The 25071-nt window shown below is 39.1% G+C and overlaps 1 protein-coding gene across 13 annotated transcripts in view; it reads left to right on the top strand.

The window, feature by feature from the left end:
- HECW1 (HECT, C2 and WW domain containing E3 ubiquitin protein ligase 1) overlaps positions 1-25071 on the top strand; it is a 544009-nt gene that overhangs the window by 122261 nt on the left and 396677 nt on the right. For 2 of the 13 annotated variants that reach the window (XM_054692287.1, XM_054692285.1), the window contains one exon: positions 10069-10126. The exons of 9 other annotated variants lie outside the window; for them this stretch is intronic. In XM_054692287.1, coding sequence (XP_054548262.1) covers positions 10100-10126 — 27 coding nt within the window. In that variant the 5' untranslated portion in view covers positions 10069-10099. Of the gene's footprint in view, positions 1-267; positions 420-9423; positions 9455-10068; positions 10127-25071 lie in introns of those variants that run through there. 2 more of the 13 variants (XM_054692286.1, XM_054692288.1) reach the window with 2 other exon arrangements.

Here is a 25071-nt window from a genome sequence, read left to right as displayed (position 1 = left end):
GGCATATCCACCCAGGATGCTGAATAGTAGTGGCAGTAGTGGCAGTAGTAGTAGTAGCAGTATTGGACCACAGGGGTGGGGTTGTGCCTTTCAGCATTGATTCATAGAAGAGCAAACACAGAAGAAAGTAGCTTACAGGGCTCTAGTGTGGATGTCAGGGGCTCAGAAACCATGAAAGAGCTGCATCATCAGGGATTATGCCTTGCCATTCTGCCCCTGCTTATCTGTTTCAGGGTCTTCAGAAGCATCCTTTTCATTTACTTTCAGGCCATCTATGCAGGGGACCCCAGCCTGCTCCCCAAGGATCACAGTAGAGTTCAATGAAGACTAATAGAACTGCTAATAGAAAAAGAATAGGATACAATTGCAGTAAATCACATGTGCATCTGAAAGAAATGTTGTCTCAGGTTATCTACAAGGTACAACTTTGTTGGTCCCTATTGCTATCTATGGTCACTTATTTCTGGGGTTTCCTGTGTTTGAAATCTTTGCACCTATTTACTGGGAAGAGCACACTTGGATCAGTAAAATGTGGATTGTTGCAAACAGAGGTCAGAGACCTGTTTGCTTTCATATGGACAGCTCACTTGGTCTTCATTTGATTCTTTAATTTCTTTGAGCTCCAGTTTATTCCTGATGGAAGAGGATTCCCTTCAGGTCCTCTTTGATAGGACATGGAATGAGATTTTGGGATCTACAACTGGATCCTTTTTAATCCCCATTTACTTTCTTTATCAAGTCTCCATTTCTTATTTATTTGTCTTTGCCAGCATTGTTTTAGTTAAGTAATTAGTAAACTGCAACAACATATAGTAAACTGTAAAGTAAAATATACTAGCATCCCTAAGGCTAAGAGCTAAATAGATAACATCTAATTTGAATGGTCTTTTTGTTCAATTTTACTTACTTTCCTAATGTGTGTGACTATGTTAGATTAATTTGATCCACAACTGAACTAGGACAGGTGCAATAAAAGGCTACATATGTTTTAAAGCCTAGACTGTGAGTTCCTCAAAGACATCGTCCTTATCATTCATTCATTCAACCGTTCATTCTTCTAATCCTCATTAAACATAATGAGCATGCCCTTGTACCAGCTCTGTGTTGACTTTGCAACAGAGAACTCTGTGTTGACTTTGTAAGACAGACATAAAAACAAATTACATCGATAGTTCTTTAGAATTATTTTCAAATCTGCCAAAATAAGAATAGGATATTGTTACAGTGATACCTGTTCTGACAGTGGGGAAATTCCAGGGGACTGAGGACAATAGCTATAGAGAAGGATGGGCTGCTGGAAGCATATTTTAGACAAAGGGAGTAACATAATGAAATCGCCAATGAAAGGGCAAGGGAGAGCCCCTGATGATGGAAAGTTCCCCAAGTGGCCAGGTTGTCATCCATGGGGTAGAGGAAGACAGACAATGAAGCCAGGGAGGAGACAGAGCCAAACTAATTTCACATATTTGTTAGAAATAAGTCTCAAACAGGTATATAGAACTTTAGCCTGAAGGAAGTGTGACACCACTAATGTAAGGAAATACCACAGTCAGATGTCCCCTTTCTAAAAAGCTCTCCCTGTTATTGAAATGCTTTTGTGGTGGGTAGACCAGTTAAGGTCAATTGATGTTGGGTAGAAGAGAGAGGATTGGACCAGGATGGAGGAGGTCAAAATGGTGAGAAGACTGCACCCACAACATTGTGGATTAGAGAGGTTGGGATCAGCTTTTCTCTTAAAAGCAATTACAACAAATATTTGTTCAAAGATAAGTTCAGGACTTTCCCTTGGGCATCTTGAACTGAGGTTGGTGGCTGCTGAGGGGAAGGACTGGGAGTAAGCGAAGGGGAGCTTGCCTTGGAGAGTAGATACCCCAGATGGCAGACAGACTGGAAGTCAGCCACCCAAGCCACAATGGGACAAACCAGGCACTCTGAAATTATTTGGGCTTACGTCTGATCCAGGGAGAGTGGAGATGGGTAGACACAAACCCAAACCAGGAGAGTGGGCCCTCTGAGGCCAGCGACGGTATGGAAAGCTTTCCTCCAACCCCCCTCTCAGAAGAGATCAGTGATGCTAGGATGATCCTGTCTGGGCTCCAAAGCAGACTCATTAGCAGAGAGGTTTTATGAGGTAATTAATGAATACCCTGAAAAGTAACATAAGGTGCACAGATCTTGTGACCCTGCAGAAGCAACCTGGCAGTGGTGGAAGTGAGACAGTGATGTCCATTGTTGGCAGTCGAGAGACAAGCTGTGCACACCAAACCCAGGTGCTGAGCTATGTGCCAAGCCCAGCTTAGTCCAGAAGCATGAACTTGCAGACTAGGCCTAGCTTCTCCCACTGGGAGACTCTGACCTCTGGCAGAAAAAAATAGCAGTGAGGTGGAGTGGACAGTTAAGCAGCAAAAACAGTGTACATAACTTTCTGTGGGGAGAAAGGAGAAGAAGTACAGGAGACCAACTTCACTCCTCAAACTGAGATGAAGTACTTTCCTCCTCACAAAAAGATAAAGAGGAGAAGCAAACAAAATTAAACCCCCAGCACCCCAAACACACACACAAATAGAAAAGAAGGCATTACACATATCTAGAAAGTAAATACGGAATATACGAATGCAAGATTGAAGAGCAAAATGAAAAGAATATTAATTCTGGGACAAATATAAAAGATACAGAATTAGAGGACCTATCAGACAAAAACTTCAAAACAATATTAAAAATGCTAAATGAGTTACTGGATGGTCAATCAAGGCAGATGGGCAGGTGCTAGATCTTAGAAAGGAGAACAAGGAATGATGAGAGCTCTTTATCAAAGAAATTGAAAATATTAAAAGATCACAAAAAGAGAATCTGAATGAAATGCAGACAAATTTATAAAGCACTTTAAATAGAATTAAACTGGCAGAAGAAAGAATTTTGGGAGTAGAAATCTCAAATGAGCAAACTACCCAATTAGAAAAAGAGAGGGAAATAAATGAGGACTCTCTTTGAGCAATATCAGACTCAGTTAGAAGAGGAAACTTAAGAATAATTAGAATTCCAGAAGATAGAGTGAGAATGGAGCAGAGATCCTATTCAAAGAAATGATAAATAAGAATTAACCTAAGTAATGAATTAAAAATAGATGTTCAAGAAGCAAAGATAATACCCAATTTTTAAATTAAAAAAAAACCTACAGCAAGACACATCATTGCTAAATTATTAAAAATCGAAGATAAAGAAAAGAAAGTATAGAAAGCAAAGCAGAAGAAAATAACTTAAAGTGCACAAATTAGTCTTTCCTCAGATTTTATACTCTCCAGGCATGAAGAGAGTAGAAGTGTTCACAATCCTAAAAAAGATAAGAAATGCTAGCCAGAAACACTGAATCTTGCAAAATTATCATTTAAATATGATGGGGGAAATGAAGGCTTTCACAGAAGCTAACAAGTTTATCAGCACCAGACCTACCCTGTAAGAAATGTTTGAAAGGAGTCCTTCCACAAGAAAAAAAAAAAGAAAAAAAGTGTGGCACAGCATGTTGAGCACCACACTCTGAAGCTGTCTGCAGCCTCTGCAGCACAAGTTCAATTCCTGGATAGCCAGGGAGAAACCCACATGGCACCGCTGACCTCTCCTGTCTCGCCTGCTGCTCCCCTCAGTAGTGTCTTCAGTCCATCTGCCTGTTCTGCTCCCTGCTCTTTCTCTGATGAATTCTCTCACCCTTCCATGCTTCTGACCGATTTATAAATAAGTAAATCTTAAAAAAAAAAAAAAAGAAAAAGAAAGAAAGAAAAGAAAAAAGCGAAACACAAAATCTGAGTAAAATGACATAGAAATACAGCACTAGAACCATGAGCAAGAATGGTATGAGTTAACAACAAGACACTAAACGGGAGGAAGAAATTAACAGAATTTGAAGAGTGGACATGTAAGGCAGGAATTTAAGCAGTCTCCATGATAACCGCTAATCAAAACTCCAGAATAGAGAACTATAGCCAAATAAAAAAAAAATGAAAGAATCACTAGGGAAAGCCATTCAGAAAGAGCAGGTAGAAAGAAATGAAGAAGAAACAACTGAAAAATAATCAAAAGCCAAAAGTCAAAAGCAAAATGACTGATAGTAATCATCCTAAACCTGAGTGGTCTGAATTCACTAATTAAAAGCCATAAACTAACACTGTGGGTGAAAAAAGTTTCAGCTAACTTTTCTTTGCTTATAAGAGATCCATTACAAGTGGAAGGATAATAACCAAAACTAAAAGGTTGGAGCAATGTTCTACATGCTAAAATGTACAAAGAAAACAGGACCTGCTGTTCTCATATAAGATACGTTAGAGTTCCAAAAAAAAAAAAAAAAAAAGATTTTCAACAAAGATGTACACTATATAATGATCAAGGGAACCAATATTATTAGTATCTATGCACCGAACATAGGAGGACCTAGTTATATAAAGCAACTACTTACAGACCTAAAATAACAACAAAAATACAATTATTGTCAAAGACCTCAACGCCCCACTGACGGGAAGGGAAAGATCATCCAGACAGAAAATAAAGAAATGAAGGCCTTAAATGAATGTTGGGCCATATGGATTTAGTGGACATTGATAAAGCTATCCACTTCAAAAGAAGTGAATACACTTTCTTCTCAATTCCACATGAAACATTGTCAAAATTAGATCATATACTGGTACATAAAATAGAAAATATATGAAAATAGAAATTACATCAAGCATCTTCACAGATCACAATGGTATAAACCTAGAAGTAAATCACAAAAGGAATACTAGAAGACATGTAGAGACTAAATAAAACACTTCTGAAAAACTCCTGGGTATAAGAATTCAAAGAAGAGATCAAAAGATATCTAGAAAGTAATGAGAGAGAGATAAACTATCAGACTGAGATACTCTAAAAGCATCACAACAAAGAAAGTTCATAGCAACACTCGCCCACATTAAAACAAGCAAACAAACAAAAAACGAAAAATCTCAAGTTAATATTCTAGTTCTGCAGCTGCAGGCACTAGAAACAGAACAAAAGTTTCCAAAAACCAGTGGAAGGGAAAAAATAAAAAAGGTCCAAATCAATGGAATTAGAAATGAAAGAGGCAAAATTACACCAGATACTGCAAAAATATATAGAATCATAAGACCCTATTTCAAACATCTATATGCAAACAAACTGGACAACCTAGCAGAAATGGACAAATTTTTATACTTATGCAACCTCCAAAGAATAAATCAGGATGAAATACTCAGCTTAAACAATTTAATCACAAGTACTAAACTGAAAGAGTAATTAATGTCTCCCTAAGAACAAAACCCCAGGACTATATCACTTCTCCAGTAAATTCTAAAAAACCTCCAAAGAAAACCTAATACCTATCTTACTTAACCCTTCAAAAATGTAGAAGAGAGAGGAAATGTCTCATATTCTGTGAAGCCAACATCACCCTGTTCCCAAACCCAAGCAAAGATAGTACAAAAAAAGAAAATTATGGACACACAGCTCTGCTGAACATAGATGCAAAAATTGTCAACAAAGCAAATATAGCAACATATTAAGACAATCATCCACCACGAGCAAGTAGACTTTATCCCAGGGATGCAAGGCTGGCTCAATGTATGCAAATCCATCAATGCCATTCTTTAGAGCAACAAAAAGGAATATAAAAACACATCGTGATCATAGATGTTGAAAAAGCATTCAACAAGATCCAACATCCATTTATGATAAAAGCACTCACCTTAATGGGAATTTATCTAAACATCACAAAAGTCATGCATGGCAAGACTACAGCTAAAATCATACTCAGTGGTGAAAAGCTGAAAACATTCCCACCAAGATTAGGAGTAAGACAAGGATGTGTATTGTCATCACTATTGTTCAACACATTTTTGGAAGTCCTTGCCAAAGCAATTGGGGAAGAAAAGGACATGGAATGAATCCAACTAGGAAAAGAAGAACTGAAACTGTTACTATTTAAAATTGACATGTTAATGTACTTAGCAAACCTAAAAGACACCAAAAAAATTTAATAGAAATAATAAATAATATAATAAAGTGGCACTATACAAAATCAATAGACAAAATCAGTTGCATTTCTATATGCAAACAATGTATCAGAAGAAGTAGAAATAAAGAATACAATCCCATTTATAATCACATCGAAAAGATTGAAATACCTAGGAGTAAGCTTAATGAAGAAGGTAAAAAACCAATAAATTGAAAACCATAAAACTCAGTTGTGGGGCCTCCCTGGTGATGCAGGCAGTTGAGTGCCACACTGTGAAGCTGTCTGCAGCCTCTGCAGTGCGGGTTTGATCCTGGCTGGCCGACAAGAATCCCACATGCCAAAGCAGACCTCTCCTGGCTCGCCTGCTGCTCCCCTCTGCAGTATATTTCTTCAGTCTGCCTGTTCTGTTCCCCGCTCTGTCTCCAGCGAATCCTCTCACCCTCCCATGCATCTGGCCTGTACCCTGCTTCTCGTATAAAAATAAATAAATCTTAAAAAAAAAACCAACAACTCTGTTAAAGGAAGTAAAATAAACAACTCATCAATGAGAAGATATGCCTTGCTCATGGATTGGAAAAATAAACATCCTTACAATTGTCATATTACCTAAAACAATCTACAGACTCAATCCAATACCTATCAAAATCCTGATGACTTTTTTTCAAGGAAATTGAACAATTACAAAATTTCTATGGCATCACAAAGGGCCCCAAACTAGCTAAAGCAATCCTAAGAGAAAAGAGGAAAAATGGAGGTACCGCACTTCCTGACTTGAAACTATGTCACACAGCAACAGTAATCAAAACAGTTTGGTATTGAGGTAATACAGTAACTCAGACCAATGGAACAGAATAGAAAACCCAGAGATAAACCCACCCAAATATGGATAGTTAATCTTTGACAAAGGAGCTACTATCATACAATGGAGAGAAGAAAACCCCTTTAATAAATGGTAGGGGTAACATGGAAAACCACATGTGATTAAAAAAAAAAAAGGTAGATCCATTTTTAACTCCATTCAAAAAAAAATTCAAAATGGATTAATGATCTGGATGTAATAACAAAATCTTAACTTTATTTTTTTTAAAGATTTATTTATTTATGCATACAAGATCTGGGGTAAAGGCCAGAGGTGTGGGGGTTGAGAGGATTCACCAGAGACAAAGTGGGGAACAGAACAGGCAGACTGACTGAGACATACTGCTGAGGGGAGCAGTGGGCGAGACAGGAGAGGTCTGCTGTGCCATGTGTATTGCTCCCTGGCTGGCCAAGGATTGAACTCATGCGGCTGCTCTATGGATTGCTTAATAGTGCTGTACTTACCCCCTTGCGCCACCAGGGAGGCCCCAAAACCATAAATTGCTTTAAAGAAAACATAGGGGACATACTGTAGGACATACACTACAAAGATGTATTTGGGACACAACCCCAACAGCAAAGGAAACAAAAGCAAAATAAAAAAGTGGGGTACATTAAATTTAAAAGCTTTTGTTCCTCAAAAGAAACTATCACAAAAACAAAAGGCATTTTGCAGAATAGAAAAAAAATATAATTTGCATCTCACACATCAGGTAAGGCACTAATCTCTGAAATTCACAGTTCTATATAAGCCAACAATAACAATAAAAAAGCAAATCAAAAAATGGACAAAAACCTTAACAGACATTTTTTCTCATGACATTGAAATGGCTTACAGAGATAAGACAATTTATTTAGCATCACCTATTATAAAGGAAAATGCAAATTGAAACCTCAATATCCATCATCCCTATGAGAATAGTCTATATGAAAAATAATGAAATCAGCAAATATTGGTGTGGTTGCAGTAAAAAAGGAACTGTCACCCACTGGTGGTGGGAATGCAAATTTCAGCAGCTAAGAAAATGGTATGGAGATTTCTTATGAAAATAAAAATGGATATTCCATGCGATCCAGCAATACCTGTATTAAGTATTTATCCTAAAATAATGAAAACTCCAAAATGAAAATATTTGTTACCTATGTTCATAACAGTACTCTTCACTATTGCCAAATCATGTAACCAACCCAAGTGTCTTTCCACAGATGAATGTATAAAAGAAATTGTAGAATGTATATAATAATATATAAAAGAAATGAATGCATATAAAGAAATTATAGAATATAAACTCAATGAAACACTACACAGCTTTGAAAAAGATGAAAAAGTAGAATTTGGGGAAATTGATGGGCCTTTAGGTGGTTATTTTAAGTGAAATAAGTCAGAAAGTGAAAAATAGATATTGGATGGTCTTAGTCATCTATGGAATACAAATAATCAAAAAGTATACACAGGCAAAATACAGCAGGAATAAATCTTGGACTCAGTGAAAGAAATTAATAGATACCAGGGAACAGGTAAATTGAGGAAGATAGGGAGAGGTAGGCACATTGGGATTTGGCATGGTGGTTTGGTGGAGTGTGAGTGGAACGTGTACATATGGAAGAGCAAAAGTATAACCCCAAAAGTAGAAGTTTAAAAAATTTAAAAATTAAAAAATAAAAAAAATATTCTAGAAACTTTTAGAGGTAAGGGCAATGGACTGGTGCTTAAGTAGGTAAAGAAAGTGAACTCGGGAGAATGAGGAGCTGAGATAGACTCCTAATTTCTGCTAGGGAGACTTGGAGGGTGGAGGAATCATTACTGAGTCCATGCTTCTGGACAAAGGATCAGATCTGAGAACATCACCCTGAGTTTCTTTTGCGCCATGACTGGGCTTGAGAAACCTTAGTGGCTATTGGTTTTGAACTTCAGTGGCAAGCTCTGTGTTGTCAAAGAAATTTGGGAGTTGTCAATGTTCAGGTAGTAATTGAGGCAAAAAACAAGAATACCCATTTCTAGTGTGAACACAGGAGAGTTGAGGACCTCCACTATGGAGAAGCTGAGTGAGGAAAAGTCTGTAAATGGGATAGAGCTGGCTGGGAAACCTCTGTCACAGCAGGGAAAGGGATCTCAAGGAGGAAACGCTATATGGTTTTCTCACCACTGAGGAGCCAAGATGTCCCCAGCATGTGTTTGGGCACAGAGTATTTTCTTAGTACATGGATGTTTCTCTCTCGTTTTCTCTGTCTCTGTCTCTGTCTCTGTCTCTCTCTCTCTCTCCCTTTCCCCTCGCCCCCCATCCCGACCACAGAAATGAGAACATTATCTATGTACCCAGAATGTACATTTTTAACTCTTCTTATACAGTCTTATTTTTCAGCAGAGTTTCAAGTTTCACTGGGGTTTGGAATGCTGACATCATATACTGCTTTCTTCTTGGAATAAGAACATACTGATTACTTTCATAGTAATTTTAACTTCAGAAAAAGATGAGCTTTTAGAGTCAGAATAAAGACTCAGGAGTCAAAGTAATAATCGGATTATGAAGACCCCGGTAGAATAACATCAACAATTTTTCTGTCACTGACGACTTTCTGCTCTAGTCCTTAATGGTAATTTTTGCCACAGTTTCTCCATACCAAAGTCTTAATGGTGTAACCTGTGGTAACCATTTAGCCATTCAGTATGAATCTTTGCTGGAAATGAAATGGAATGAGTTCCCTCTTGACTCTCACACTTGAATGAATGTCTGAGGGGGAAAGGCATTGAGATGAGCCAGTGAATTTTTAGCAGTTTGACATAGATCTGATTTCTTTATGGTTGATAAGTCTTATGAGTGTAACATATCAGAGGATGCTTTTATGTAATTTTCCCTGATGGACAAGGGAATAAAACTTCCCCTCCCTGAAGACCTTGCATCAAAATTTGCTTCTTGAAAATGAAAAAAAAAAAAAAAAAAAAAAAAAGCCATGATTCTTACTCCCCAAGTTAAAGTTTATTATCCACATCAAATTTGCTTATGGAATAAAATAACATTGCTTGCTACATTTCAGTTATTTTATCAAAACAAGTACAATCTTTATGTAATAATATTTTCTTTCACATATTGGTTGTCCAGTTGGATATCTCAGTGGGGGTGGGGGCACAACCTCTCCAGGTGGGTAATGTCACTGATTTTATTTGCTTGGGATACATGCTGAGTTAACCTCATTGGACTTTTTCCCAGGAATTGATGCGCATTCACGTGGTGGGTCATTATGCTGCTGCACCTGTGTAGTGTAAAGGTCAGTGTGTTTTTCTGATTATAAGAACCCATCTATGTCATTCCATTATAAACCCACTCCACTCATAATGGAATGTGCCTCCAGCCCAGAGCCCATGGTGGTTGCCCAGCCCAGGAATTTTCTCAAGTGCAGCCCTAACATTTGAGATCCATTTGTGCCCCTCCCAACCTCCTGCATCCACCCCAGTTTGACTGTGATCCATTTTGAGATGATATTATTTGCATGTAAAGTTCCTCTTGTGTGATGTGAACATATAGTTGTCACAGTGAATTTGTAACTGGAAAAAAACACTCTATGATGGTCCTTCCAAAATGACAGTGAGGGGGGTTCTGATAAAGAGTGTGGGAGATTACCTTCCAATTGATACAGACCATGGAAATTCTCTTGGAGGTCAGAGCAACAACTTCTGCTGACTCAGAATCAGACTGGCAGTCAGTTCTTCAGGGGAGTCCTTTTGCTTCTGGGTGGCTCTCCCAGGAAGAACTTTGCCCGAGCTCCCTTAATCTAAATCTCCTTCTTCCTTCATTTCACAGCTTTTCAGTTTTGGGTGACAGCCATAGTTTAAAATAAACACAGCATATATTAACTGGACAGTAAGCATTCCAATTTTTGTTGGATGCTTTTTCTGTGTGATTTCCTCTCCAATCACAGAGACCAAAGAGGTAGGCCTATCATTCTTGTCTTAGGTATGAAGGAACTGGGCCATATATGGCTGAATCACAGCTCCAGAGTGTCCCATGGGTAAGTTGGAAGCAGGCGTTCAAATGAGGCTGTCTGTCTTGACCTCTGTCCATGGTCCATGATACTGCTGCTCCTGCAATATGCACTCAGTCAATTCTTAAATGAGACTCTGGTTTAAAAAATAAAAACTCATATCTGCATAGAACTTTGCAGATTTACTAAGCATGCCCACATGGGTATGCTTGGGTATTCATCAGCTCAAATGAAGGTGAGCAGTCCTCAAACTCAGGTTCTGTCTTCCATTTCAGGAAATTGCTTCCAACTCATCCAAAGGGGAGCTTTCTTAATATGTTTGGAGTAACACACTTACAGAATGGATATTTTATGTTGTTTTCCAGGGAACATTAAATTAGTACTTACTCATGTGCTACCAAATTCCTAGGAACACTCACTGTACAATAACTTTAAATGTCCTTTTTCATATTGTGTATTCTGGTGTGTTGTGCTGTCACAGTCACCTCCCATCTTCCAGTTCAGCAGAGACTTCATTTCTCTAGAATCACTCAGTTATTCTACTCCCTAACTTTCTCCAATTGGAGAAGACTGTACTTTGCTAAGAGAATATTTTCCTCAATGCAACACTCTCATCTGTCTATATTCTCCTGGGTCTTCTGAATTTTCTCTTTGCCTGCAAAGAACTGGTGAGTGTTCATTTTAAAATACCTAGTGGTTTCTTTGGGGGGCATTTAGCTTCCCAGAAAATGCTCCAATCTCCTTTTTCCATACTAGCATCCTTGGAAAGTTAGCCACCCCCTATCCTAGAGAATCATATGTATCCTCAAATACCAGCTTTATTTTGAAATAAAACTCCAGGAATCTAATAGCAAAGGTAAATGTGCAGACAGATAACCTTAGGAGATTTTATTCAGCAATTCAGGAAACAAGATAATCAAATATTCTCCCTTCACATTTATTTGAGGGGGTACTCCTGATTAACAGGAGGGAAAGGAATGAGGTAAAGACTCAGATACCTGAAGAATATAGTTGGGGAAACATGAGCACAACCACTGTAATCACAATGAGCCTGGATGGACAGAACTCTACAACCTTATTCCCAGTTTCCATAAACAGTCAGCACAAATCTCATTGTCCCAAATTCTGCACAATAAGGGAAATCTTATTCCCCTATAACTTTTGTGTTGTTTGCTTAAATCTTCAATATTATCCCCAAGTTTCCTTCACTTTTTTTGTAATATTTTGTAAGAAGATTCACCATATCCCAGACTGAGTGTACAACTTAACTAACTGGACATTAATGCATTAGCATCTAAATTAGTGTTTATTAGTAGTACTGGATTATTAATACTAGTATTGATATCTGGAGTTGACATAGGGATCGTAGAATTAGCCATTTAATATAAATATACTTTTCAACTTCTGGGATGATCCTTGGCAAAATGAATGCTCGTGTCTGGAGGTAGCCCAAACAAGGGGGAATTTTATGCTAAAGCCAGTTGTAATTTTCAACCAGGATACAACTCAAACATCAAGGATAGCTTTGCATGTGGAGCCTAGGCATTTGCATGTGAAAATGTCTTTGAAGTAATTCTTAATATTCACCCCTACTTAAAAACCACTGACTAAAACTGATGGGTTCTGAGTCTTTGAGTCTGTGCATAAGAGAATGAACAACACCTCTAGATCCTTTGCTACAAAGATGAGGATCTTGTTGGTCACAGAAGGTTTCCTGAAGCCTGTCAAGAGATCCTTTTTGGAAAAACAAAAAAACAAATATTTGGACTTAACATCTCTGTCTCTTACGTCCTCTGGGATGTTGTATGAGACAGAAGTAAAGCCTGTGAAAGAAAAAGGGAGAAAACAGACTCATGATGTTTGCTGCAGCCTAATAATCTCCTCTTGCTCAGTAGCCCTGTTCAAACACCCATGTTGGGTAAGAGCAAGCAGGACTCTCCACCCCCACTTAGCTCTGGGTACCTTAAAAAGACCCTGCATACACCCCGGGAGCTGAGGTAGACCTGAGTTGGCAGCTGGAAGCTGACAGATGAAACCTCCTAGAATCTGGGAAATGAGTCTTTTTTTTTAAGCAACATCTTGGCAAAACATGTCCATGTCTACTACACTTACCAAAGACTTAGGAAAATCAGTTCTTGTGGGCTTTTATCATTTGGTTAGAAGCACCTGGAGTAGGGAGAAAGTAGTAAGATATAGTTCTTTGTTAGTATTTACTGCCTTATTTGAAGGGAGGGAGAGGAATGGAACAAATAATGCAAAAAATATGACTCATTAGGATTTCTTTCTGTGCTGGGTAGTGATGGGACATAGAAGAATAGAGCATTGATTTGAGGGATCTTCAAATATGGAAACTGAAACCCAGATCTTAGAATATGGTTGTGCATGAGTGAAGACCACCTGGAGAAGACAGGACTCGAGAATCCCCAAACTCGACTCCATTCACATTGCTATCTGCCCATGATTTCTCATACCCTCTTCTGGTGCAGAATGTGCCAGTCAGTTCCTTCTCCTTCATGCCAAAATATATATGAGAAAAGAAAGCCTATGGTTTCATAACTTTTGAGTTCTTGCTTAAATCTTGCACATTGAAAATGACTCCATTTCTTATAGCTTATTCCCACCCTATTACATACCTGGTGGTGAGTTCCATATCTAGGACATAATAGTAGACAGAAGTATGGATCTTGGGTTGTCTGAAAACCACTGCCATCTCCCCTAAATATCCATGTCTTGGTCTTGCTTTTCAGTTATATTATCATCCAGGCATAAATGGGAAAACTCATCAGAAGTTTTTAACTCGCCCTATAATTTGTTATTTTTACACTAATAAAAAATAAGCACATCATTAATTCTCTATATTTATTGATTTGGGAAGCCAAAAATAATAAAATAAAATATGTACAGTTAAATAGATTTTAAAAAAAAGAAGGTCTATAATTTTCTTCTTCCTCCTTCTCCTCCTCTTCTAACTCCCCTTCCTTCTTTTTCTCCTCTGCTCCTCTCCATAGTCCTCAGGTTCTGGGGTCCTAAGCCTTGTATTGCCTTAATTACTAAATAGATAGGCAATAAATCTCTTGCACATGAAGCCACAGACTTTAGATCCCACTGAGTTAGGGACCACTATGGTTCCCCCCCACCCAGCTGTTCTCCATTCACTGCCTTGAATTCAGCTTTACTTTACCTTGGGAGAGTATGTGGTCCAGCATTAACACAGATGAGCTGAGTCATGCCCTTGTAGACTCAAGGGACTACTCCAGGAAAACAGCCTTGGCTGAACCCAGAAGTGGTCTGCCCTGATAAATGATGGCTGTGCCAGAGAGGGCTTGCCCTTTGCTCCACAGGTGATGGGTGCACACTCCTATACTCCACCTTCTCAGAATTCAACTCATCTGGTGATCTGTGCCTCTGCAGAATGCCCAGGGATAGCTCCGTCCCCAACATTTTCCCATCAGGAAGCAGCTATCTCAGTACAGAAATAAAACTGTCCTGCTGACTTATTCACAGCCTATCCCAATGATAACTCTGAGCATTGGCAGTCTGAGAAGCAGGGCAGGGCACACAGACTCAGCATTTTCCATTAACCATCAGTAGCAGGACCAAATCCCAAAGCACAAAGTAAAGCCATGACATTGAAAATCTTCTCTGCTCTTTAAGAAGGTGCCTTGTTTTGAATATATAATCTTTCAAAGTAAGTGCTTTTATAAAAGTTCTGGGCTATACTTTAAACATATTTTCACTTAAAGGAAACTTTCTAGTCTTTTTAAAAAAGATTTATTTATTTATACATACAAGAACTGGGGTACAGGCTAGCGGTGTGGGGGATGAGAGGATTCACCAGAGACAGAGTGGGGAACAGAACAGGCAGACTGATTGAAATACGCTGTTGAGGGGAGCAGTGGGCAAGACAGGAGAGGTCTGCTACACCATGTGGGTCACCTTCCTAGCCGGGGACTGAATGTGTGTTGCAGTGATTTATTTATTTTTTATTTATACAATAGCTGGGGCACAGGCCAGAGGCACAGGAGGGTGAGAGGACTCACCAGAGACAGAGTGGGGAGCAGAAAAGGCAGACAGACCAAAAGCACTGCTGAGGAAAGCAGCGGGCATGACACAACAGGTCTGCCCTGCCATGTGGGAATCTCCCCGGCCAGCCAGAAATCGAACCTGCTTAGCCACTGGGGAAGCCCAGGAATACTAACTTTTTATGTAGCCACAGAAGTCTCTCTTACTTAGTAGTGCTAGATTTAGAGCCCCAATTTTTCATTTTCAACAAGAACTAGAAGTTCCCTAGCATTACTTCCCACCCCTAACTTCCCCATGCCCTTTTGGATAAACCTAGTTTATTTTCACTCATGACAGTTACAGTCATGGTGAATGTCCACATCGAAGTGCACATTGAAGGTGCACTTAAGTTATGAGTTCTTTATACTGGGCGTAATTAAATTCAAGTTCATTCTCAGGTCATTCCATCTTTTATACAATTCTCCCCCACTGAATCCTACCCAGATTGCCCCTACCCAAAATGAATTAGCCAAAGCACATAGTACTCTGAAAAACGGCATATAAATGAAATAAATGGTAATAATAAATAAATTACCATTTATTTCATTTATATGCCGTTTTTCAGAGTACTATGACACTCATTATGTGACAGGTAGGGTGCAACTTCAGTGATTGCAAGAGGCAGTATCTTTTGAGCTGGACCTGATGCTCCACAGGGAACACAACATGAGATCCTTGATTTACCTTCTAAGAATGTCAGTGTTCAAGAGTCACTTCCTTAACTTATACAGAGCATTTCCAATAGTATATAACTATTATAACCACTTGGGTATAAACCCTTTAATCAGTGTTTAAGTGAACTTATTGAATAATCTTTCTCAATTTTATGGTAGATAGGAAAGTTTTTATTGGGTAACTTCCTTCCCCAAGTTGCGTGTGTCTTTCCTCATGTCAGAAGCATAGCTGTGAGTGCCTGGGACTGCTTTTTCTTCCAGTCAGCATCTCCATCAGTAAGAGACAGTGTTATCCTCACACACCAGGTGTGTGCATATGATCTGACAGTGGTTCTCGTAACAGCCACCTTATGATTACAGTTGCCTATACCGAGGAACCAGCAATTTTAGCATCAGCTTAGATCTTAGAAATCTAATTTGTAAGGCTAGAAATGCCAAATCAATAGTCCCAATATAAGAAGATATACAAGAAACTCATGTGGCCTTTCTGTTAGAATAGCATGACTTAACACTATGCCCAGTGTTAGAAAAGCATTATTTACACTATGCCCAGGCTTTCATCCCTGCTCCTGGGCCCATGCCCTTCCATACCATCTCACAGCCTCCCGTAAGAAACAAACTTTTTCAACATTGTATGATCATTCTGTTATGAGTTATAAGTTCCCTCAGTCAAGTACAGATCCACACATTTTGTGATACTGATCTTTGGCTGTTATTATATTCTGCTATCGGTAAATATTGTTAACAGTCGGCCACAGTATCCTTTGAAACTAAGCTATTCATCATAAAAATCTAAATGGTCATTAAGAGAAAAGTAATCTTGTAGTGCGGTTTAATAGTGGATGTAGATGTGGAAAAACCAATTAAAGTCACTAAAAGACAATAATTGTTAAATTAAATAGACATTGCCAGTCAGGCAAGACAGAAGAATGGTTAGTAGCTAAAATGATGGTTCAGTGGCCAAACTGGGTCCAGCCTCGCTCCACTATGTGACTTTAGGGAAGCTACTTAATCCAGTCATTCACAATCCCACCTGCTCAGTAGAATCATTTGTAGAACTGGGAGGTAAATTTTCAGCTCTCTGAGGCCTACCAATAAAGATCCTGATTCCGTAGCTTTCTGGTGAAACCCAGGAATATGCATTTGCCAAAAATTCTCATCCATTTGATGCACAGGTGTGTGTGGAAAACACTGGCACCCTCATGGGATCTCCAACTCCCCTTTCTCAAATAAGAATAATAACAGAGCAGTCTGGTGAGTTTTTGAGAGGATAAAATGGTAATATAAAGGGAAAAGATCCTGTCATGTGTCTTCCATATAGTTGTTGTTCAATATCTGTAATGATGATGATGATGATGATGATGATGATGACGAAGAAGAAGATGGTAGTGGGAGTAGGGTGATTATGTGAGCTCCATTAATACAGCAATTAGATAAGCAAAGATCTACCTCCTGTTTTCTGAAATATAAGCTTTACTATATATAGGACTCTATATAGAAGCACACAAACATTAACTGTCAGAATACACATGATTAGGGCCTCCCCAGTGGCGCAGCGGTTGAGCGCTGGGTTGTGAAGCTGCCCGCAGCCTCTGCAGCGCTGGTTCGATTCCCAGCTGCTCCCCGGCCACCAGAGGAGGGTCCCAAATGGCGTGCAGACCTCTCCTGCCGCCCACTGCTCCCCTCAGCGGTGTACCTCGGTCCTTCTGCCTGCTCTGCTCCCCGCTCTGGCTCTGGTGAATTCTCTCACCCTCCTGCGCTTCTGACTGTACCCAGTGCTTGTATAAATAAAAATAATAAATCTTTAAAAAAAAATACACATGATTATTGTATTTATTATTTTTAAAAGATTTATTTATTTATGCATACAAAAGCTGGGGTACAGGCCAGAGATTGGGGGGGGTGAGAGGATTCACCAGAGACAGAGTGGGGAACAGAACAGGCAGACCTACTGAAATACACTGCTGAGAGGAGCAGCAGGCGAGACAGGAGAGGTCTGCTGTGCCATGTGTGTTGCTTTCCGGCAGGCCTGGGATCGAACTCGTGCTGCAGAGGCTGCGGATTGCTTCATAGTGTGTTGCTTAACCCCTTGTGCCACCAGGGAGGCCCCACATGATTTTGACTCCTGGTAACTCTGAAACAGGCTTGAATCTACCCTTTTAACAATGATGTTTTATATACTTTAATGTCCCTCAACTTCCTTGACATTCCCTCTAATCCAGAAGTGTACAAAGCTGTCCCATGAACTTATCCTTATTTGATAACAGAGGAAGCAGAATTGGAGAAGTAAGGGCCTTGCTTAAAGCTGTTCACTGAGCAAAATGGAATAGAGAATGGGGTTCAGTTCTTTGGACTTCAGATATATATAGAATAAGAAAATAGTAGAGTCAGAGATGAGCACCAAAGTGATTTCTCCTGGTTAATAACATAACAGTGAAACACTGGAATAAATAGTAAGTAACACAAAGCCTAATGAACTCCAAGGGAGTGATCAGTTAAGAAAAAGTGACTTCACTAAAAGCAACATTTCCTAGAAAACAATGCCTTCTACACAGACTTTCCCTGCATATGGCTTCCCCATCTTCCCTATCTCCCCCTCTCCAAAGGAAAGAAATGTCTATAATAATGAATTACCTATCATGTTTTTTGCTTTCATTTATGCTATCTAAGGCTTGGTTTCAACCTGAGAGCTAAACATTTTGATGTGATTATTACAGACAGCAGAAAAATGCCCACTCTCTTCCCATTTTTAAATTAACAATTTATGTTACAGTGATTATTTCCTGACATGTGCTCATCCTTTCCATTTTTCATTTAGTCTGTGAGCCTTATCTAAATACTGTATTAAGGAATATAGTGTCACTCAAATGAACGAGCACAACAAATACATGTGCTAAGATTCCAAGGTAAGATTGTAGTAGTATTCATAAAAGAGTTTTGTGAGTACACTAAAAAAACACTAAGCTAAACAAGCCTACTCTGCATTCTTTGCTGCAAGACCTCTCAGAATGTTTAATATGTGACAACAGGGGCATTTATAAACATAGAACTTATAGAGCAATTTTTAATCTATCATCTATGAACGCATTATTCCTTGGTATACTCCATGCATCTATGCAAAAGTTGCATTCAAAAGACTAGTCATCAAGATGACAAGAGTAGTTGTTGATAGTTGATAGGATTTTGAATAATTTTTCATCATTTCTATTTCCCATTACTGATTACATATGCAATAGAGAAAAAAGCATGTTATTTTTACATTCTAAAGAGGAAAAAGTTGTTTTCTAAGAGAAGAATTTTACTGAAGCATCTAAAATTTTCAAAGACATTTCTCTTCCTTCAAAGAGATATGTAAGATATGTAAAATTGCAAATATTGGCAGGCAGAGTAATTGCTAAATACTCTGTTCCCTGTAATGAAGACAGAAGGATAAATAATAGGGAAGAGATAAGGAAATGAAGAGAGAGGGAGTGAGGGAGGGATAGAAAAGATGAAGGGAGGGAAAGCCACAGAAGAAGAGAAAGAGGCTCTGGGATACATTTTTTTTTTTTAAATATTAAATTTTATTTTTATATTCCCCCATACAATTGCAAATGCCCCATTCTGACCCCAATCCTTCCCCTCCCGCCCCCCACCCCCCAAAAAGTGTCTCTGGTTCATAGTTTTTTGTTGATTTTGATTTTCACTTTCTTATATTCATTTTCCTGGTCCCTTATTTAAGTTTTCTAGATTCCTGCTATGAGTGAGACCATCCGGTATTTTTCTTTTTCTTTTTGGCTTATTTCGCTGAGCATGATCCCTTCCAGTGCCATCCATGTTGCTGCAAATTGCATGTGTTTATCTTTTTTGAATGCTGAGTAATATTCCATGGTATATATGTACCACATCTTCTTGATCCAGTCATCTATTTTGGGGCATTTGGGTTGTTTCCAAAGCTTAGCTATTGTAAACAGTGCTGCTATAAACATAGGGGTGCAGGTGTTCTTTGAAATTGATGTTTCTGTGTCCTTTGGGTAAATACCTAGGAGTGGAATTGCTGGATCATATGGAAGCTCTATGTTTAGTAGGTCCAGAAATCTCCACACAGTTCTCCATAGTGGTTGGACCAGTTTGCACTCCCACCAGCAGTGCAGGAGAGTTCCTTTTTCTCCACATCCTCGCCAACATTTGTTGTTGCTAGTTTTTTTAATATGTGCCATTCTCACTGGTGTGAGATGGTATCTCATGGTAGTTTTGATTTGCATTTCCCTGATTACAAGTGATGTTGAACATTTTTTCATATGTCTGTTGGCCATTTGCATTTCCTCTTCAGAGAAGTTTCTTTTTAGCTCTTCTACCCATTTTTTGACTGGATTATTTTCTTTGTTGTTGCTGAGTCTCATCAGCTCTTTGCAGATTTTTGTGATCAGTCCTTTATCATTAGTGTTGGGTGCAAAAATGTTCTCCCAGTTGGTGTGGTTTCTCTTTGTTTTTGTTATTGTCTCTTTTGCTGTACAGAAGCTCTTTAATTTGATGTAGTCCCAGCTGTTTATCTTTCTCTTCACTATCACTGCTTTGGGTGATGTGTCTGTAAAGATGTCTTTGATGTGCAAATCCCGTAGTGTTTCGCCTATATTTCCTTCTATGTATTTTATGGTTTCAGGTCTTATGTCTAGTTCTTTAATCCATTTTGAGTTGATTTTTGTGTATGGTGTGAGGTAGTGGTCAAGCTTCATTCTCTTGCATGTAGCGACCCAGTTTTCCCAGCACCATTTATTGAACAAACTTTCTTTGCTCCAATGCATAGTCTTTGCTCCTTTGTCAAAGATTAGTTGACCATAAGTCTGTGGGTTTATTTCTGGATTTTCTATTCGATTCCATTGGTCTGTATGTCTGTTCTTGTTCCAATACCATGCAGTTTTGATGATTATGGCTTTGTAGTATAGTTTGAAGTCTGGGAGTGTGATGCCTCCATTTCCTTCTTTTTTTTTCAGTAGAGCTTTGGCTATTCGGGGTTTTGGGTGATTCCATATGAATTTCATCAATAATTGTTCTATTTCTTTGAAGAATGCCATTGAGATTTTGATTGGAATAGCATTGAATCTGTATATTGCTTTTGGTAGGATGGCCATTTTAATAATGTTTATTCTTCCAATCCATGAGCAGGGGATGTCTTTCCATTTCTTTGTGTCTTCTTCTATTTCTTTTAACAGTGTTTTATAGTTTTCTTTGTATAGGTCCTTCACCTCTTTTGTTAGATTTATTCCAAATATTTGATTTTTTTTGTTTCGATAATAAAAGGGGTGGTTTTTTTGATTTCTTCTTCTTCAGATTTATTGTTTGTGTATAGGAAGGCTACTGACTTTTGCGTGTTGATTTTGTATCCTGCCACTTTACTGAATTGATTGATGAGTTGAATTAGTTTTTCTGTGGAGATTTTGGGGTTCTCTATGTATATTATCATATCATCTGCAAATAGTGATAGTTTGACTTCTTCTTTTCCTATTTGGATTCCTTGGATGTCTTTCTCTTGTCTTATTGCTCTGGCTAGGACTTCCAGTATTATATTGAAAAGCAGTGGTGAGAGTGGACATCCTTGTCTTGTTCCAGATCTTAATGGAATTGCTTTCAGCTTTTCACCATTGAGAATGATACTGGCTGTTGGCTTGTCATAGATGGCCTTTATGATGTTGAGGTATGTTCCTTGTATCCCAAGAATTTCAAGGGCTTTTATCATGAATGGGTGTTGCACTTTGTCGAAAGCTTTCTCAGCATCTATTGATATTATCATATGGTTTTTATATTTCTTTTTGTTGATGTGTTGGATAACGTTGATTGATTTTCGGATGTTAAACCATCCTTGTGCCCCTGGAATGAATCCAACTTGGTCATGGTGAATTATCTTATGGATACATTGTTGGATTCTGATAGCTAAAATTTTATTGAGGATTTTTGCATCAGTGTTCATTAGGGAGATTGGCCTATAGTTTTCCTTTTTTGTGTTGTCCTTATTCGGTTTTGGTATTAGTGTAATATTGGCTTCATAGAACGTGTTTGGTATTGTCCCTTCCTTCTCAATTTTTTGGAAAAGTTTGTGAAGGATAGGCACTAATTCGTCTCTGAATGTTTGGTAGAATTCATTTGTAAATCCATCAGGTCCTGGGCTTTTGTTTTTGGGGAGGTTTTTAATTACCATTTCAATTTCGCTGCTTGTAATTGGTCTGTTTAGGTGTTCTATTTCTTCTTTATCTAGCTTTGGGTGATTGTAGAGTTGTAGGAATTTGTCCATCTCCTCTAGATTGTTGAACTTGTTTCCATATAACTGTTCATAGTAGTTACTGATTATTCTTTTGATTTCTGCTGTGTCCGTTGTGATTTCTCCTCTTTCATTTATGATTCTGTGTATTTGTGCTTTCTCCCTTTTTTCCTTTGTGAGCCTGGCTAGGGGTTTGTCTATTTTATTTATTTTTTCAAAGAACCAGCTCTTGGTTTCATTGATCTTTTGGATTGTTTTTTTAGTTTCAATTTCATTTATTTCTGCTTTGGTTTTTATTATTTCTTTTCTTCTACTGGTTCTGGGGTTTTTTTGTTGTTCTTTTTCTAGATCTTTGAGCTTCGAGATTAGGTTGTTTCTTTGAGTTCTTTCTTGTTTTTTGATGTGAGCTTCTATTGCTATATATTTTCCTCTTATTACTGCTTTTGCTGCATCCCATACATTTAGGATATTGGTGTCCTCCTTGTCATTCAATTCAAAGAATTTTTAATTTCTTCTTTGATCTCCTCGTTAGTCCAGCGGTCTTCCAGTAGTGTGGCTTTTAATCTCCATGAGGTAGGATAGTTCCTTGCCTTCTTTTTATGATTTATTTCTAGTTTGATGCCTTCGTGGTCAGAAAAGATGGTTGGTATGATTTCAATCTTGGTGTATCTGTTGATGTTTGTCTTGTGCCCCAGTATGTGATCGATCCTGGAGAATGATCCGTGTGCGCTTGAGAAAAATGTGTACTCCGTTTTTTTGGGGTTTAGTGTTCTATAGATGTCTGTTAAGCCCAAATGCTCTAGGTCCTTATTTAGAGCTTTAGTTTCTTTACTTATTTTTTGTCTTGTTGATCTATCCATTGTTGATAGTGGTGTGTTGAAGTCTCCCACTACATATGTGTTTTCTCTGATGTCTGTTTTCAGAGAGGACAACAGTTGTCTGATATATTTTGGTGCTCTTTCGTTTGGTGAGTATATGTTAATGAGTGTTATTTCTTCTTGAAGTATTGTCCCCTTAATCATAATGTAGTGACCACTGGGGTCTCTTTTTATTTTTTTGAGTTTGAAGTCTGTTTTATCTGATATAAGTATAGCTATTCCTGCTTTCTTTTTTGGCCCATTTGCTTGTAGGATTGTTTTCCATCCTTTGACTTTGAGCCTATTTTTATCTTTTGTAGCTAAATGTGTTTCCTGGAGACAGCAAAAGGTTGGGTTTTGTTTCTTAATCCAGGCTGCAACTCTGTGTCTTTTTATTGAAGAGTTTAGTCCATTTACATTTAGAGTTAATATTGATATGTTAGCATCTGTATTTGCCATTATGTTTGTCTTTCCTTTGATTTTATTTATTTATTCTTTTAATAACTTTTTTTTTTTGTCTTCTTTCGTTGTTATTCGTCCCTCTGAGGTTCTGGCTTTAGGATTCCTTGTAGTATTTTTGGAGTGGGGGTTTAGTCGCAATGAAATTCCGGAGTTTCTCTTTGTCTGGGAAGGTCCATATTCTTTCTTCATGGAGGAAAGAGAGCTTTGCGGGATAGAGTATTCTTGGTTGGCATCTGTTTTCTTGGAGTCTGTTGACTATGTCCCTCCACTCTCTCCTTGCCCGTAGTGTTTCTTCAGAGAAGTCTGATGTCAGCCTGATTGGTTTTCCTTTGAATGTTATCTGTTTCTTCCCTCTTGTCAGCTTCATTATTTTTTCCTTGTCCTGGATTCTTGGGAGCTTTACTATTATGTGTCTTGCTGTGTTTTTCCTTTCGTCGTGGAAGTTTGGTGTTCTTCTTGCTTCTTGTATATCAATTTTCAGCTCCTTCTTCGCATTTGGGAAGTTCTCTTCAATTACATCCATGAATATTTTCTCTGTTCCTACATCTCTCTCCTCTCCTTCTGGAATTCCTATAACTCTTATATTTCCTTTCCTCATGGAGTCAGATAGTTCCCGAAGTCTTTCTTCATTCTTTTTCCTTCGTACTTCTCTTTCCTTTTCTGTTTTGGTTCTTTTTATTTCTGTGTCTTCAAGATTACTTATTCGTTCTTCCATTTCATCTATTCTGCTTTCATTGCTTTTCCCAGAGTTCTTTAGTTCCTCCATTAATTCTTTGATCTCCTGCATTTCTCTTACTTCCCTCTTTAGGGACTCAATTTCCTTCTTCTGATCTATCACTTTTTTAATCATGGCAATTTTAAATTCTCTTTCTGGAAGGCTCAGAAGTTCTTCCAAGTTGCTGTCGTTGCAATCTGGGGAGTGGTTTTCTTTTTGTGGTGTGCTTCTTTCCTGAGGAGTTGTTAGGTTGCGTGTGGTTCTTCTACTCCCTACTGTCTGTTTTCTAATTTGTCGTATGCGTTGGGACACTGTGTTGCTCGGACTGACTGACATCTTGGGTGAACTTCTCCGCTCCCCTCTGGCTCTTCCAGGAGCCATCTCTGTCTTCTGGGGGAGCTTTCTGCTGGTTTTAGGCAGTTTTTACTGAAGAAATGTCCCTGTTCTCAAATGGCGAAGCGGGATGCAGTCCCTGTGCCTCCGGTTTCAGGCACACTCTTCTGCGCACCTGGTCTGCCCCGGACGTGGGTGCCTGCTCCCTCTGTGGGCTCAGACTGCTGGTCAGAAGGGGCCTGGCGTGGAATAACTTCCCGGCTGGCCACTGGGTCCTCCAGAAACCTTCTGCCCTTTTCAAGCAGTCTTAAGAAATGTCCTGTTTTATAGGGTGTTAGTGACTTTTTTTTTCCTGGTCGCTAGGTGGCGCCAGAGATCTCTCCTATTGTCCTTGGGGGGCTGTTTTTCGCCTCCCCTCACCCCGTGACAGAGAACAGAGCGGGAATGGTAGGGTACACCTCAACAGCTTTGGGGTGCTGTGTCTGCCTTGTGCCCCACCGTCGTGGAGAACCCACGCCCCGAATTTTCGTGCCCCGGGTCTCAGTTCAAAGCCCTCAGTTCCAGGACGCGGGCTGTAGCCCAGTTCAGTGGCGCGGGAATGGCGCCTTTTGCACCGCTCCCGTGCCTGGGCGCCTGGTTCCTGCTCACTCAGGGAGGGACCTTCACCTCAGTGAGGACCTCCGCGCGTCTCCCCGCAAGCCTAGGTCGTCTCCCCGCAAGCCTAGGTCGCAGGCGCTGGGACCTGGGCAGCCGCGATCCAGGTCTGCACTTGCTTTTCAAGTGCACCGATTGAGCCGCTTTCCCGCGCCAGCTTACTGGCAGCCTGGGCTGTTTGTGCGTCTCCCGGGGTCTTTGTTCTTCTCTAATGGCGCCCGGAGCCGTTCGCTCACCGC

The sequence above is a fragment of the Talpa occidentalis genome, unplaced genomic scaffold (assembly GCF_014898055.3).
Source record: "Talpa occidentalis isolate TD23 unplaced genomic scaffold, MPIMG_talOcc4v2.1, whole genome shotgun sequence".
Lineage (NCBI taxonomy): Eukaryota > Metazoa > Chordata > Mammalia > Eulipotyphla > Talpidae > Talpa > Talpa occidentalis.
The sequence above is the reverse complement of the archived record's forward strand: the minus strand, read 5'-3'. Positions and strand labels throughout refer to the sequence as shown.